Below are 14,191 nucleotides of genomic sequence, written 5' to 3'. Positions count from 1 at the left end.
ACAATATGAGGAGGTGTCCTGTCACCTTAAAGTAGAATGAGTCTGTGGAAACTAGAGGTTTTCTTTAAACATCTGTCTAAAGTCATAAAAAACATCTGTCTAAACTTAACCAGCAGCATAGAATAGACATTTTGAGTGCTTATAGTAGGAAAACTCTGCTTTCTATTGTCTTGATATTGTACAGGGGACAATATGAGGAGGTGTCCTGTCACCTTAAAGTAGAATGAGTCTGTGGAAACTAGAGGTTTTCTTTAAACATCTGTCTAAAGTCATAAAAACCATCTGTCTAAACTTAACAAACAGGATATAATAGACATTTTGAGTGGATATAGTAGAAAAACTCTGCTTTCTATTGTCTTGATATTGTATAGGGGACAATATGAGGAGGTGTCCTGTCACCCTAAAGTAGAATGAGTCTGTGGAAACTAGAGGTTTTCTTTAAACATCTGTCTAAAGTCATAAAAAACATCTGTCTAAACTTAACAAACAGCATATAATAGACATTTTGAGTGCTTATAGAAGGAAAACTCTGCTTTCTATTGACTTGATATTGTATAGGGGACAATATGAGGAGGTGTCCTGTCACCCTAAAGTAGAATGAGTCTGTGGAAACTAGAGGTTTTCTTAGTATTTATAGGTAAAATGATTTTCTTGATACTGTATGTAATACATTATGTCCTCGATGTGGTATTTGAAGGGGTGTTAATATCCTCAAAATTATACTTAAAATTTTCTCTCAAAGAATAGATAGTGAGGAAAAAATGTTACCAATTAAAATTAAAGTAAGAATAATTTGTTAATTGTTAAAGTAAATTTACATTAAAAAAACATTGATTGTAGGATGTCATTAAACTAACAAATCAGTGGGAGACAAAAGAGCACTCTTATTTTGAAATGTTCTCGCAATTCTAAGAAGGTCCTCTCGCGCTATCTTTACCGTAGTGTCTGATATAAGCGCCCATAACAAAACCGCGTGAGGGCTGGCTTGACCGTGTTTTTCAAAGTGGAGGCTGGCCTGACTGCAGTAAGACTGGTTGGGTGGATGCAAGAGTGCGCAAGTGTGTGTATGTGCGGTCAGTTTAAGCGTTCCGTCGCACTCACACGTCTCCATCATATGAATGAGCGACGTGGACCACTACCACAGTGTGACACTTTTCTATTTACGCAGATCTGATAGCTGATCTGCGAACTGCCCATTTGCTCGAACGTTACTTACGCACGAGCTCATGGCTCTCCAAACATGAAAGAGTTACAACATGACACCGTGGGGGTGTATAACATGACGCTTTACCTATTGCAAACGGGACTAACAGTAAAGAAATGTTCAGGAAACTCGACAATAATTCTCCTTTAAATTGTTTTCGTTTAAAAATCGTTTTCTGCGTTGTCTTTTTATGAAATGCAATCATTTCAGATTGGTAATATGTTCAGTTCTAGCTTTTGATTTGGTTGATGTAGCCTAGTTGACTTTTTGTGGAATTAGGATAAAGTCTGTGTGGCAAAATCTGAAATCTGTAATAGGAGTGCAGTAGCCCCACCTTGTGGAGTACGTTCGTAGTGCGACCTTTTGGGGAGAATGTGCCCATAAAGGTTGTAAAGTTGTTTTAAGCTAAATTCAAACAGTAAAATAACTACAAAAGCCTATTACAAAGCAGTTAACGTAGAAAAATAACAAACCACTGTAGTACAATTATTAACATAGGATGCTTACCAAATTCACTATTAATAAAATGTCGGCATATGACAACCCAATAAAATGTGAAAGTTGACTTAATTTTAGTTTTTATGTTTTCTGTGATAAAATAAGGGTGGTGTCCTGAACAGAGTCTATGAACAGGATTTGGACTCTCAAGATACGTACTGTATATATTTTTGTGTCGATCATATAAGGGAATGCTCTTTATGTCACTGAATAATAAATGACAGTATGGTAACAGTGCTTTGCAACAATTATGTGTAATCTTTTAGAAGGCTTGAATGTCTGCATTTCTTCTGTCATGATTCTTCCTCTTTTGGTCATGTTTTTCTTAGTCTTGTGACAGGATCATGACAGACACGCGTGTTTATTGTGGAGAGAGACATTGTTTGTTTTGGCGTGCCATGCACTCTCTCCGGGCTCTTCCTTGTCCCTGCCCTTTCGTTTCCTCATTATTGTTTGTAATGAGTTGATGGCCGCACCTGTTCCTCTCCTGATGCGTCCTTGCAGAGACGAGCCAGTTTAGTTTACATCAAGTCTTCTTAGTCTAGTCTAGTTAGTCATTGTATCCTGCTTCGTTCTGGTTTAACAGCCAAGTCCAAAGAACCTGGTTCATTTTTTTAACCAACTGTATGCCTTAAACTGTAGCTGTCTAGCACATCCCAGCCATAGGTACTGCCAACTTTTTATGTCCTAAACTAAAGCTAGTAAATTAAATATGAATTTTATTTCTGAAAGTACAGAACAACAATATTCTAACCAACAATGCAATTTTACAGACTTGATAAAGGTTTTCCTGGTACCTTTGCCAGTGTGGGCAGCCAAATCCTGCTGGAAAATGAAATCAGCATCTCTATAAAGCTTGTCAGCAGAAGGGAATTTGCTGGTAGATGGCTGCGTTGACTGTGGACTTAAGAAAACACGGTGGACCAACACCAGCAGATGACATGGCAGCCCAAATCATCACTGACTGTGGAAACTTCACAATGGACTTCAAGCAACATGGATTCTGTGCCTCTCCACTCTTCCTCCAGGGACCTTGATTTCCAAAAGAAATGCAAAATTTACATGAAAAGTGGTCCATGTGTTTTCTGAAGTCCACAGTCAACACAGCCCATATTTCAATGAATCTATCTATATAATCTTTGGGTTTCACTTTGTGAAATGAGTGACAAAAAATATTGACCTTTTTCACGATATTCACATTTTTTTAGATGTACTTGACAAAAAAATATCAACATGTAAAGAAAAACAATTCTAATAAAACATTATAAATGGATTATTTATATTCAAATAAGACAGATTTAACTTCATTGTTATTTATTTCCTAAATTGATGTCGTCACTATTAATTGTTTAAACAGTGCATGACCAAACAAGTTTGAGGATTCAAACCAATCAAAATCCAAGATACAGGGAACCCTTCCTTCACTATATTTAAACACAATACCAGACAGGACTTCTTGCTCTTTTAAATGTCACTTAACATTAAATCCTGTTTATATGAACCGTCACTTCTGATCAGGCAGGAATTATTTGCATTAATACATGGTTGTATTTTACCAACACCTAATACGCTGGTTGCCAGCCGCCGTTAAAAACCAAAAAGAAGACGTATTTTATATTTTATCAACGGAATATTGGGGGAAACGTAGTTTGTGTTTGTGAACTGCAATGCACAACTCACGCAGCAGGTTGCGGCACTTTACATTTTGGCAAAACAGGGTTTGACGCATGCGCAGAAGGGAAGTTGTTGTTGGAGAAATGGCGTCGTCCATGGGAGGAATGTTCCCTGGCCAGCAACCTCCTGGATCTCATCCACCTACTGTTCCTGGTGGTCCAGGTCAGCCAGGACTTCTCACAGGTCCTCCTGGAAACAGAGGAGCAAACAGCACGTTGGTAGATGAGCTGGAAGCTTCGTTTGAGGTAAAGTTTGGTACATCAGACCGGCGCTTCTCACCCGCCAGAGAAACGTACCGTTCTCTTATAGTGACTGTTTCTGGACAGCTATCAACAAATTCTGCGCTCATTCTGCATTCTTCCATATTTATGTAACAGCGTTTATTTTAACCACATTTTAATGCATATGCTTTGACCAGAGGTTTGGTGAGATTGGCAGTTTGCTTGTATCTGTCAGACTGCATTACATTTCAGTCTTTTAATTCTTTTGCATATTTTTAATTCTCGCAGGCGTGTTTTGCATCTCTTGTAAGTCAGGACTATGTGAATGGAACAGACCAGGAGGAAATTCGCACTGGTGAGGCTTGAATTAAATATCTTAACTTATAGTAAAAGTATTATTGCTTTGTATGGTAACGGTACTGCAGTGACATGAAACTGAACGATGAGCATATGTGTATGATATTTATAAGGTATTTAAATGGTATATTATGGCATTTTGTCTATTTACTTAGTTTGTTAAGTGTGATCATGTAATTCATATATTGGAAGAGTTTGGTTCCAAAATGAGATAACTTTTAATCTTGTTTTTTATTATGTTAACATGTTTTTTATTGTGTTAGTTAGCTGATTGATATTAATTGGACTGCACATTAAAAAGCAGGATTTTTGAAAAAGTTTAAAACTGAGTTATCTTACTTTAGAACCAAACTCATCATTTATTTGAAGTGATTATGTATATGATTTGTATCTTTCAGGGGTCGATCAGTGCATACAAAAGTTTTTAGATGTGGCCAGACAGACTGAATGCTTCTTCCTTCAAAAGAGACTGCAGCTGTCTGTACAGAAACCAGAACAGGTGGAAAAAGAGGTAACACCTTTATAATATACTCTTGACTGTTTTCGTCACCTCATTACGTCTAAAACATATACTCTCATATAAGCCATGTCTGTTTTTTTGTCTCTTTCAGGATGCATCAGAACTGAAGAATGAACTCCAAAGGAAAGAGATACTGATTCAGAAACATCTTGCCAAAATCCACCATTGGCGGCAGGTGTTGGAGGATATCAATGTCCAGCACAAAAAACCTACAGAACTGCCCCAGGGTCCCCTGGCCTTCCTGGAGCAGGCTTCCGCAAACCTCCCTGCTCCCATGAAACCAAACTGATTCATGTGCAGAGATCTGTAATCCTATTCGGACTGTTTCAAGGCCGGCATCAAACACCCTTGTTTGAATATTCTGTCAGTGATGCTTTCATTATGTTTTGTGTATGAGTGAAGTGATCTATTTTCCCTGGCCATGACTCCAGCAGAAAGCCCATTATACATTAAGTTACTGTTTTGATCATAACAAGAATGTTAGACCTCTGATGTAAAGAATAGAGTTGTTTAAAATGTTGATTACATGTTAATCATATTTGTGTTATTTAAATGGGCAGACATGCAGCAGTCAGAAGGAATGAGCGTAAAGTGTTGTATTTAGAGAGAATTAGTGGAGTATTGGAATTGATTACTTTGTGGAAGGTGGGAAAGCTTTCGAATGTTTGTATTTGATAAAACACTTTTCTACAGTTAGGTTAGGAATAAACACATTTTGATAATTATTAAGTTTGTTGTACAATTCTATTGTTTATTTCCAGTAAATAATATTTTAAAAAAGGAACTACTTTACGACCATAAAGATAGAAACCCACAGAATTAGAAAAAAAGAAAAGAAAATGTTTATTTTAAGTCAATTTAAATGAAAGGAAAACGTTCTTGGACATGTTTTTGTATGAATCACCCAAGTCAGAGAGTTCAGTTTTTACTATATTTAAACATTTTCCTTGAATCATAAAATTATTTGGGTTCACAGAATTGCTACAGAAGAGGAATCTCTAGAAAAAATATTACTTGATAAAGTTCAAACACACGTGATCCTTTTTCATCCATTGCCTTTAAATCCACCATTTATAAAAAAAACTAATCAACATATGTGCATACAGTCAAGTGAGGTCCATTATGGTGTAAACATGACAAAAGGTTGTCTTGGAGTATATCATTCCCAATAGAATAAAATCTCTGATAATATTGCACTTGAAACATTTCCCTAGTACAAATAGTAAGGCTTCTCTATTAAGGATTAAGGTTATGGATGTTATACAAATAAAATTAAAATGCATAACAAAACTGCTACATATCTCATGCACAGTATAAAATCTATTAAACACGATAAAAAGTCATTCTAAATGTACAAATAAAATGTTTAAAAAACTCCTGTTGAAAAAATATATGCCATAGGTGCGTTGAGCATTCCATGTACTTCACTAGACCTTTGAAAACGCAGTTAATACAGCGCCAGATAAAACAAGACAAAATGCGAAGATGAGAACAATGTAATTTCGCAAACCCTAAGACAGAAAGAGAAAGACAATTAGAATTGAGTAGCAAAAGGTAGAAACAAGAAAAACAATTCAAGGAATATAAGTTCACTGGTAATGTATAATTTATTCACAAGTGTGTTTACCTTTACTTCCCTGAAAACCACAACACCCCAGAGAGCAGCAATCACTCCAGGAACCTGTGATAAACCAACCAAACATTATTAAAAATGTAAAGAAAATTAACCTGTGTTACTACGGAGGTCAAAAGATTTCAGTTACAAAGATGTAATTCTGGATTTCTGGTTCGTAGGATCATAACAGTCCATAATAGTACAGATTCTACAGAACAATGTTGTGATTGGTGGAAGGATCTGTCACTCACTGTGGTAATAATGGGGAAGCTCACTACAGGACTGAGATAGTGATTCGCCAGGAACCAGCAGCATGTGGCCACTCCCCACATCAAGCCTGACACAAACCCTGCAGGGGGAAAAAATCTAAAGTATTGCAGAAAAAACAGGAATTTGCAGTGCAAATTAAACTAAACCCTGGTGTTTTATTTAATGCCTTACCTGGCAGTACAGCTTTAGGAAACACTTGCGGTTTATTCTTTTTGATGGCACAGTAGAGGATGAAATACACAGTACTAGTGAGAAAGATCCCACTATACTGTGCAAAAACATAATCCAGATCTGTACACAATATAAACAAATTAAAACAAAATAGGCTAAGGCCCCTTTATCACAAGGCCCGGGGCACTTTTGGGTTGTCCACCCATGACAACGGTCTGGATTTGGATAAAAATGTATTTACCAAACTGGCTAGCTCCTCTGTATTTGCTATCTGGGTCGGCTGCATGATATTTAATGTACAGAACTGGAATAAATGATGACCCGTACAGCAGTCCAGCTACGACAGCAAGCAGCGACCCACTGCAACACACAACATGCTGGCATCAGGTCCATGCCTAAACACGGTTTGTGTTATGCCAAGTGGTTATTCTTTTGCAAATATAAACAATTAATAAAGACATTAGAATCTTCCATAGAGCAACATACACAATACGTTTGTTGCGTGGCCTTAATGCATCCACCCAGGAATCATCAGTCACAGCTTCTGAGTTGACAGTCTTTAGGTCACATTGATAAAATTAGTTAATTTGATTTATAGATTTTTTTTCAATAACTTCACAACTGTATTATTTGTGAACGTACATGATCTATTAATAATGCTGTTTCTTCAGATGTTGGTGTTCGTTGAACATCACTCTTCACAAAGAAAAATACAATGGCACTGTAAAGACACAAACACGGGTAAATTATAATAAAACAAGATTTAAAACATTTGAAATATGTGGCTAATAAAAGAGAATCTGAATACACATTTCACCTTATTAAACAAAGACCCGCCCCACAGTAGTTAAGAACTGGTTTGGAAACACTCTCAGCTTCAATACCAAACCATCCAAACCTAAAATCATCATTAACAACAGTCAGCGTGTGGATGCACATTACTAAAAACCTTATAGATGCAATTTTTGAATACGGGCTATTATAATTAAATCTTGATCTTTAGTGGACTCTCTTACCGTGAACTGGCCCAGCCCATAAGCAGATTAACAGAAGCCCATATAAGAAGGCCGAGACCAAGCCCGATAGTCTTAACAATAGGAACTACAGTTATATTCCCTGGAGGTAAAGCACATACACACAGATATGACACACTTCATGTGTCATTGCTACAAAATATAAATGAAAAGTTTTCCATTTTGGTTAATGTATGAGTAAATTACTTTTGTAAAGTACAGTAGCAAATGTCGGATTAACTATTTTTGTTTAGTAGACACAAATTATTAACACCAAGGATTCAGAAATGGTTGTCAATATCGGATGCTAAATTATATAAGGATAACCGGTCTTCAAACTTACCGGTAGCCCAGATGGCTCCTCCGAGCATAACAAGAGGCCAAAATTTTGGACTGTTCAGAATGATGTTTACCACTAGGGATACAGTCCATATAGCAGTACACAGAATCCACTGGAAGAACATACCTGCATATACACATGAAAGAGTAAAAAAGACATTTGACCACCAACTAAAACTTTGTTCTAAGAAATATAATTAAATTGACAACAATTAATGCTGAAGGCTGAAGAAAGTTTGGTCTGGTTTAGAGTTGAGAATAAAATAGACATCATTAAAATATCGACTAACCATCACCAGTGTCTATCTTTTTCACTGGCACGAAGTTACTCCCGAAGAAGAGAGCGGACACTCCACAGGATATGAATCCATAGATCAGACCAGACGAGTTCGTGCTATTGGAGCCTTGTAGGAGCTGCACAGACCCGTGAACACTATCTGCCAGCCACTCTGCAGTATCACAGGAACAAAACATCAATTATAATTTCGATCTTACACATCAAAGGTTAGTTGAATCATTGAGTTATCAGTATGTTCCATTTAACAGTGTGTATATTCATTACCTGTGTCCAGGTGCTGGGCTGCGCCGGTGGAGATCGCGCACAAAAGCGCGGCGAGGAGCGCAGCCACGCGAGGATTCATTTTAAGGCAAAACACAAGAGAGCATTCAAGCAATTAACGGTTTACACCAGATTTTCTTTGAGAGAGGGCTGGAAATAAACTACTGCCGGCGAAAATCACTCAATGTAGAAGTGCGTGACTTCCGTGTCAGCTGACAGATCACATGATTGTAAAAGGGAAACTGGAGCCGTGTATGAATTCGCACCCCATGTTTCCTAAATAGTGCACTATATCGGGCGTCCGCCATTTTGTAGTGTTGTCCGAATTCGGAGTATAATTTCCCCTACCTTTTACCCACAATTCATTCTGGTTTTTAGCGTCCGATGTAAACTCGCTCACTCATATTTCCCATGATACAACGCGAATTAACCGTCTGATTAGAATCAGCTGGAGGAGCGTGACCGTTAACTCCACGAATGTACATGTACGCACTTGAGTTTGTTCTTGTTGACAGTTATTGTCTACTTTTTGAGAATAAACAGATTAAATATATATATGTTCTATATAGCAGTGGTTTATTGTAAAAATGGTAAGTATCGTAATTAATGTAATAGTAAATAAACGTGGCAAACATTGTTTTGTTCTCCTTAATAAAAACGAATACAATGAACCTGACAAATTATGTACAAATTAACTTTAACATTTTACAAAACAATCATACAAAATAAATCCACACCGGTGTAATTTAAGTTTTATGAAGAATGTTCGAGGCAGTACTGTCAGATGCAGGATATATTACATCAGTGTCTGAAATTGTTCACTAATTTTCATTCACTTCTACAACATATAGTGCACTATATAGGGAATAGTGAATGAGTGAGCAAATGCAGACGCAGCTTGTGGCACACAAGCTCAAACCATTGCACCAACGGGCTCTCACAAATCCTTGGTGTTTCAAGTCAAAGTGGACGTAACTTCGAGTTTTACGGAACCCTTACCCTAAGCATAGACTATGATGTAATAGGTGACATCAGACTACAAGGCTACAGAGCACAGTTGATGAGCACTTATAGCCCTATATCGAGGCTCAGTCGGCACATTAACTGGTCGGGAGACGGGATCTATGTCTACGAGGAAATTGAGGTCATGTTCTGAATGTTTTACTCCACAACACACGCCACAGTGTACACACTTACAGTGGGTATGGAAAGTATTCAGACCCCTTTACATTTTTCACTCTTTGTTATATTGCAGCCATTTGCTAATGATTGCACATCTAAGGACCCCTCTGTCAAGCTCCTGAAGTTTGCAGACGACACCACACTCATCGGCCTCATTCAGGACGGTGACGAGTCTGCTTACAGGCAGGAGGTTAAAGGGCTGGCTGTCTGGTGCTCTCTCAACAACCTGGAGCTCAACACCCTCAAAACAGTTGAGATGATCGTGGACTTCAGGAGAAACCCCCCTGCACTCCCCTCACTCACCATCATGAACAACACTGTGACTGCAGTGGAGTCATTCAGGTTCCTGGGCACCACAATCTCTCAGGATCTGAAGTGGGACATTCACATTGACTACATTGTGAAAAAGGCCCAGCAGAGGTTGTACTTCCTTCGCCAGCTGAGAAAGTTTAACCTGCCACAGGAGCTGCTGAAACAGTTCCACCATCATTGAATCCATGGCAATCCATCTTATGAACACTTGATATAACCGTGGAACACACTACACTATTTATATTTACATCCACATACACTAATTTATCCCACGCACATACTTGGTGTACACTTCCATTTTTTGCACATAATATACCTGTACATACATAACTGCTCATTGTAATATGCCTGCCATACAATTGTCAGTTTGTATATTGTCTCTGTACCTACTTGTATTTGTATGTGTATCTTTTGTATTTTTTATTCTTTTATTGTGTTTTTTGTTCTGTCGCTGTCATTCTGTTGCACAGCGGAACTTCTGTCCTGAAAACAAATTCCTCGTATATGTGAACATACCTGGCAATAAAACTCATTCTTCTTCTCCTTCTAAATCATTTAAGTTAAATTTTCTTTTTAAAGATTTAATATCTCATTAATTACTCATTATTTTTCCAAATAACATTCTTTAGCATAACAAAAACTATGAAAGCTGTAGGTCCAATTTGACCGAGAACAAGGACAGGATTCACGATTTTCAAAAGTGTTTTAATAAAGAAAAAATATCTGAGAATCTAATGAATGACATATTAATTTTACAGAACAACTCACAGAAATAAAAAACCTGTCTTTTTTGCACTAGAAAGGATCTGCCCTTTTGAGTGCGTGGGGCATATGACTGCGATTGGAATTCACCTGAAGATGCGATCATACCACAAATAGTTTTTTGAACAGATTAATTGATACTTTTTTATAAGACATCAGTTTAACATCACAAGGGGCAGGGATTACGTTTGTCCTGAAAATATTAGTGTTTTTGACTTTCATTGATTTGAGTTTTATTACTTATAATTAAATATCTTCTTGAAAAATCAATGCCACCCACATCTTGGTTGGACTGGGGGTGAGGATATTATCAGCAATTTTATCTTTGGGAAACCTATGCATCAAGGAATATAAAATACAATTAAAAAGACAATATCCCTTTCAATTAAATATCATTGTCACACGATAAAGAGGAATCCAAAGGCAGAGATGATAATTAACAGTCTTTTAATGAATAAACAAACAAAGGCAGTCTGTCGTAGAATCACACAGCACTGGGAAAAAAAACACAAAAAGGAGATCCGACTCCCGTAACGGCGAATATGGAACAACGCTGTCAAGCGGTACAGCACAGGCGTCACAGACAGGGAGAACCGCGGGGTTCAACAGCAGCTACAGCCAGAGACAGAGGATACCTGGCGTCAGACAGTTCCAAACAAGACAAGGCAGGGTTAGGTGAGTACCTTACATAACATGTCACAGACAAGACGGCTGAAGCAGTGGTTACGTATGACGCAAAGCAATAATCCGACAAGGAATCTAGCAGAGCAAACACAAGATAAAGGGAAGGCACTTAAGGGTAAAGTGAAAACAGGTGATCAACAAGTAAATCAGCGCGATCGCTGATTGCAATGATGAACAGGTGCATGAAGAAAGAGAGCGAGAAAGTGAAATACTAGAAAGCTAAAAAGTGGTGTGTGAATAAAAGGGAAGAGAAAACCTGACTCATGACAGGACCCCTCCCGCAACGAGCGCCCCTAGGCGCTCGGGGAAGGAGCCTGACGGGACCGGTAGAAGTCATCAATAAGCGAGCGGTCCAGGACATCCCGGGCAGGAATCCACCGCCTCTCCTCAGGACCGTACCCCTCCCAGTCCACCAAAAACTGGTGACCCCGCCCCCTAGGACGAACGTCGAGGAGTCTACGGACTCTGTAAATAGAGGCCCCCTCGTCAATGGGAGGAGGGGGAGCGGAGGGACGGGCAGGCGCACGAACAACGGGTTTAATGCAAGAAACGTGAAAAACTGGATGAACACGCCGCAACTGACCGGCCAGTCTGAGTTTAACAGCGACTGGACTGATGATCTTAACAATAGAAAAGGGTCCAATAAAACGAGGCATGAGCTTGCGCGAAGTCTCCTGAATAGGCAAATTGCGAGTGGATAACCACACTCTCTGTCCGCAAACATATCTAGGGGATCGAACTCTGCGGCGATTGGCGGCTCGACGAGTACGTTCCCTAGTTTGACATAAGGCAGACCTAACCCTCCTCCAGGTACGCTTGCATCTTTGCATAAAGACTTCGACGGACGGAACAGAGACCTGAGCCTCCTGCACGGAAAAAATAGGCGGCTTGTAACCAAGGCAACCCTCAAATGGGGATAACCCTGTAGCGGATGATGGGAGAGAATTATGGGCATATTCAGCCCAGGCCAGCTGATCGCACCAAGAAGCCGGGTTCTGAGAGGAAAGACTACGCAACATGCGACCCAGAATCTGATTAGTCCTTTCGGCCTGCCCATTGGTCTGTGGATGGAATCCTGACGACAGACTGGGGGAAGCCCCTATCTGGCGACAGAACTCCCTCCAGAACACAGAAGTGAATTGAGGACCTCTGTCCGACACGATGTCTATAGGGAGGCCATGGATCTTGAAGACATGATCCACCATAATCTGGGCGGTCTCCTGAGCGGACGGTAACTTGGGAAGCGGAATAAAGTGTGCAGCCTTGGAAAAACGGTCAACGACGGTGAGAACGACCGTATTCCCAGCCGAGGGAGGGAGCCCGGTAATAAAATCCAACGCAATATGAGACCAGGGACGTGAAGGAACGGGGAGAGGTCTGAGAAGGCCCGCCGGAGGACAGTTACTAGACTTGGTCTGAGCGCAGATAGGACAAGCCGCAACAAAACGCCGAATATCGCGCTCGCGAGTGGGCCACCAAAATCTCTGACGAATAGCCGCTAGCGTACCTCTTACACCAGGGTGAGCGACTAATTTAGAGGAATGACCCCAGCGAAGAACCGTAGTACGAGCAGTCACAGGTACAAACAAAACTCCCTCAGGAGCGCGAGGTGGTCTCTTGGTGTTTGAAAGAGCACGCTTAACCGTTTGTTCCACCCCCCAGACGGCTGCCCCGACCACACAGTGCTGAGGTAAAATCACCTCGTCGGTCGAGGACCCCGCCGAGAGATCGAATTGCCGAGAAAGAGCGTCAGGCTTCTGGTTCTTGGAACCAGGTCTAAAAGAAATGGAAAAGTCAAAACGATCGAAAAATAATGCCCAACGAGCCTGACGAGCGTTAAGGCGTTTAGCAGAGCGAATGTACTCCAAATTGCGGTGATCCGTCCAGACAATAAATGGTACACCGGCTCCTTCAAGCCAGTGTCGCCACTCACCAAGCGCCAGACGGATCGCCAAGAGTTCACGGTTACCCACGTCGTAGTTGCGCTCCGCAGTCGAAAGACGATGGGAATAAAACGCGCACGGGTGGACCTTATTATCCTGGGAGCGTTGCGACAAGATAGCTCCTACCCCAACATCGGAGGCGTCAACCTCAACTATAAACTGCCGTTTCGGATCAGGAGTGGTCAGGATGGGCGCAGAGGTAAAGAGCCTCTTTAGACGGTCAAACGCATCCTGAGCAGCTTCTGACCAAGCAAACCTGGTCTTGGACGAGGTGAGCGCAGTAAGGGGGGCGGCAACCTGGCCAAAGTTCCGAATAAAGCGCCGGTAAAAATTCGCAAACCCCAGAAACCTCTGAAGTGCAACCCTAGAAACAGGGACAGCCCAATCTAGAACCGCTCGAACCTTCTCAGGGTCCATACTAATCCCCTCCGTAGAAACAACCGAACCGAGAAAGGTTACTGATTGGGTGTGAAAGACGCATTTCTCAGCTTTAACGAATAAGCGATTCTCCAATAAGCGCTGCAGGACACGGCGAACATGTTGAACGTGCACTTGGAGAGATGGAGAAAAAATTAAGATGTCATCCAAGTAGACGAACACGAAAACGTTTAGCATGTCCCTCAAGACATCGTTTATTAATGCTTGAAAAACAGCGGGGGCGTTGACTAACCCGAAAGGCAGAACCCGATATTCAAAGTGACCGACAGGCGTGTTGAACGCTGTCTTCCACTCGTCTCCCTCCTTGATGCGCACCAAATGGTAAGCGTTGCGCAAGTCTAACCTAGTAAAAATCCTTGCGCCCTGTAGGATCTCGAACGCCGACGACATAAGAGGCAAGGGATAACGGTTCTTGACTGTTATGTCGTT

General features: G+C 40.4%; 2 protein-coding genes across 2 annotated transcripts; one reads left to right on the top strand and one right to left on the bottom strand.

The window, feature by feature from the left end:
• Nucleotides 1-3,125: 3,125 nt before the first annotated feature.
• On the top strand, nucleotides 3,126-5,531 carry med28 (mediator complex subunit 28). The gene is made up of 4 exons (XM_079463141.1): nucleotides 3,126-3,621; nucleotides 3,886-3,952; nucleotides 4,353-4,465; nucleotides 4,566-5,531. Exons 1-4 carry the CDS (start codon nucleotides 3,430-3,432, stop codon nucleotides 4,761-4,763), a joined length of 570 nt encoding a protein of 189 aa, XP_079319267.1. The 5' UTR covers nucleotides 3,126-3,429; the 3' UTR covers nucleotides 4,764-5,531.
• Nucleotides 5,148-8,905, bottom strand: tmem144a (transmembrane protein 144a). The gene is made up of 12 exons (XM_079463140.1): nucleotides 8,445-8,905; nucleotides 8,173-8,331; nucleotides 7,887-8,009; nucleotides 7,547-7,646; nucleotides 7,348-7,428; nucleotides 7,173-7,251; nucleotides 7,017-7,087; nucleotides 6,772-6,890; nucleotides 6,531-6,650; nucleotides 6,341-6,438; nucleotides 6,102-6,155; nucleotides 5,148-5,985 (listed from the first exon to the last, which is right to left on the bottom strand). Exons 1-12 carry the CDS (start codon nucleotides 8,521-8,523, stop codon nucleotides 5,902-5,904), a joined length of 1,167 nt encoding a protein of 388 aa, XP_079319266.1. The 5' UTR covers nucleotides 8,524-8,905; the 3' UTR covers nucleotides 5,148-5,901.
• Between the last annotated feature and the right edge of the window lie 5,286 nt (nucleotides 8,906-14,191).

This window comes from Barbatula barbatula, assembly GCF_947034865.1.
Source record: "Barbatula barbatula genome assembly, chromosome: 8".
NCBI lineage: Eukaryota > Metazoa > Chordata > Actinopteri > Cypriniformes > Nemacheilidae > Barbatula > Barbatula barbatula.
The sequence above is the reverse complement of the archived record's forward strand: the minus strand, read 5'-3'. Positions and strand labels throughout refer to the sequence as shown.

Excerpts from the sequence above, each read along its gene's own strand:
- med28 (XM_079463141.1), top strand. The coding sequence starts at position 3,430 with ATGCGCAGAAGGGAAGTTGTTGTTGGAGAAATGGCGTCGTCCATGGGA. Across the intron at positions 3,953-4,352 it reads CCAGGAGGAAATTCGCACTG|GGGTCGATCAGTGCATACAA; the intron begins GTGAGGCTTGAA and ends TGTATCTTTCAG. Across the intron at positions 4,466-4,565 it reads CAGAACAGGTGGAAAAAGAG|GATGCATCAGAACTGAAGAA; the intron begins GTAACACCTTTA and ends TGTCTCTTTCAG.
- tmem144a (XM_079463140.1), bottom strand. The coding sequence starts at position 8,523 with ATGAATCCTCGCGTGGCTGCGCTCCTCGCCGCGCTTTTGTGCGCGATC. Across the intron at positions 7,429-7,546 it reads ATGGGCTGGGCCAGTTCACG|GTTTGGATGGTTTGGTATTG; the intron begins GTAAGAGAGTCC and ends TGATGATTTTAG. Across the intron at positions 6,156-6,340 it reads GCTTCCCCATTATTACCACA|GTTCCTGGAGTGATTGCTGC; the intron begins GTGAGTGACAGA and ends GGTTTATCACAG.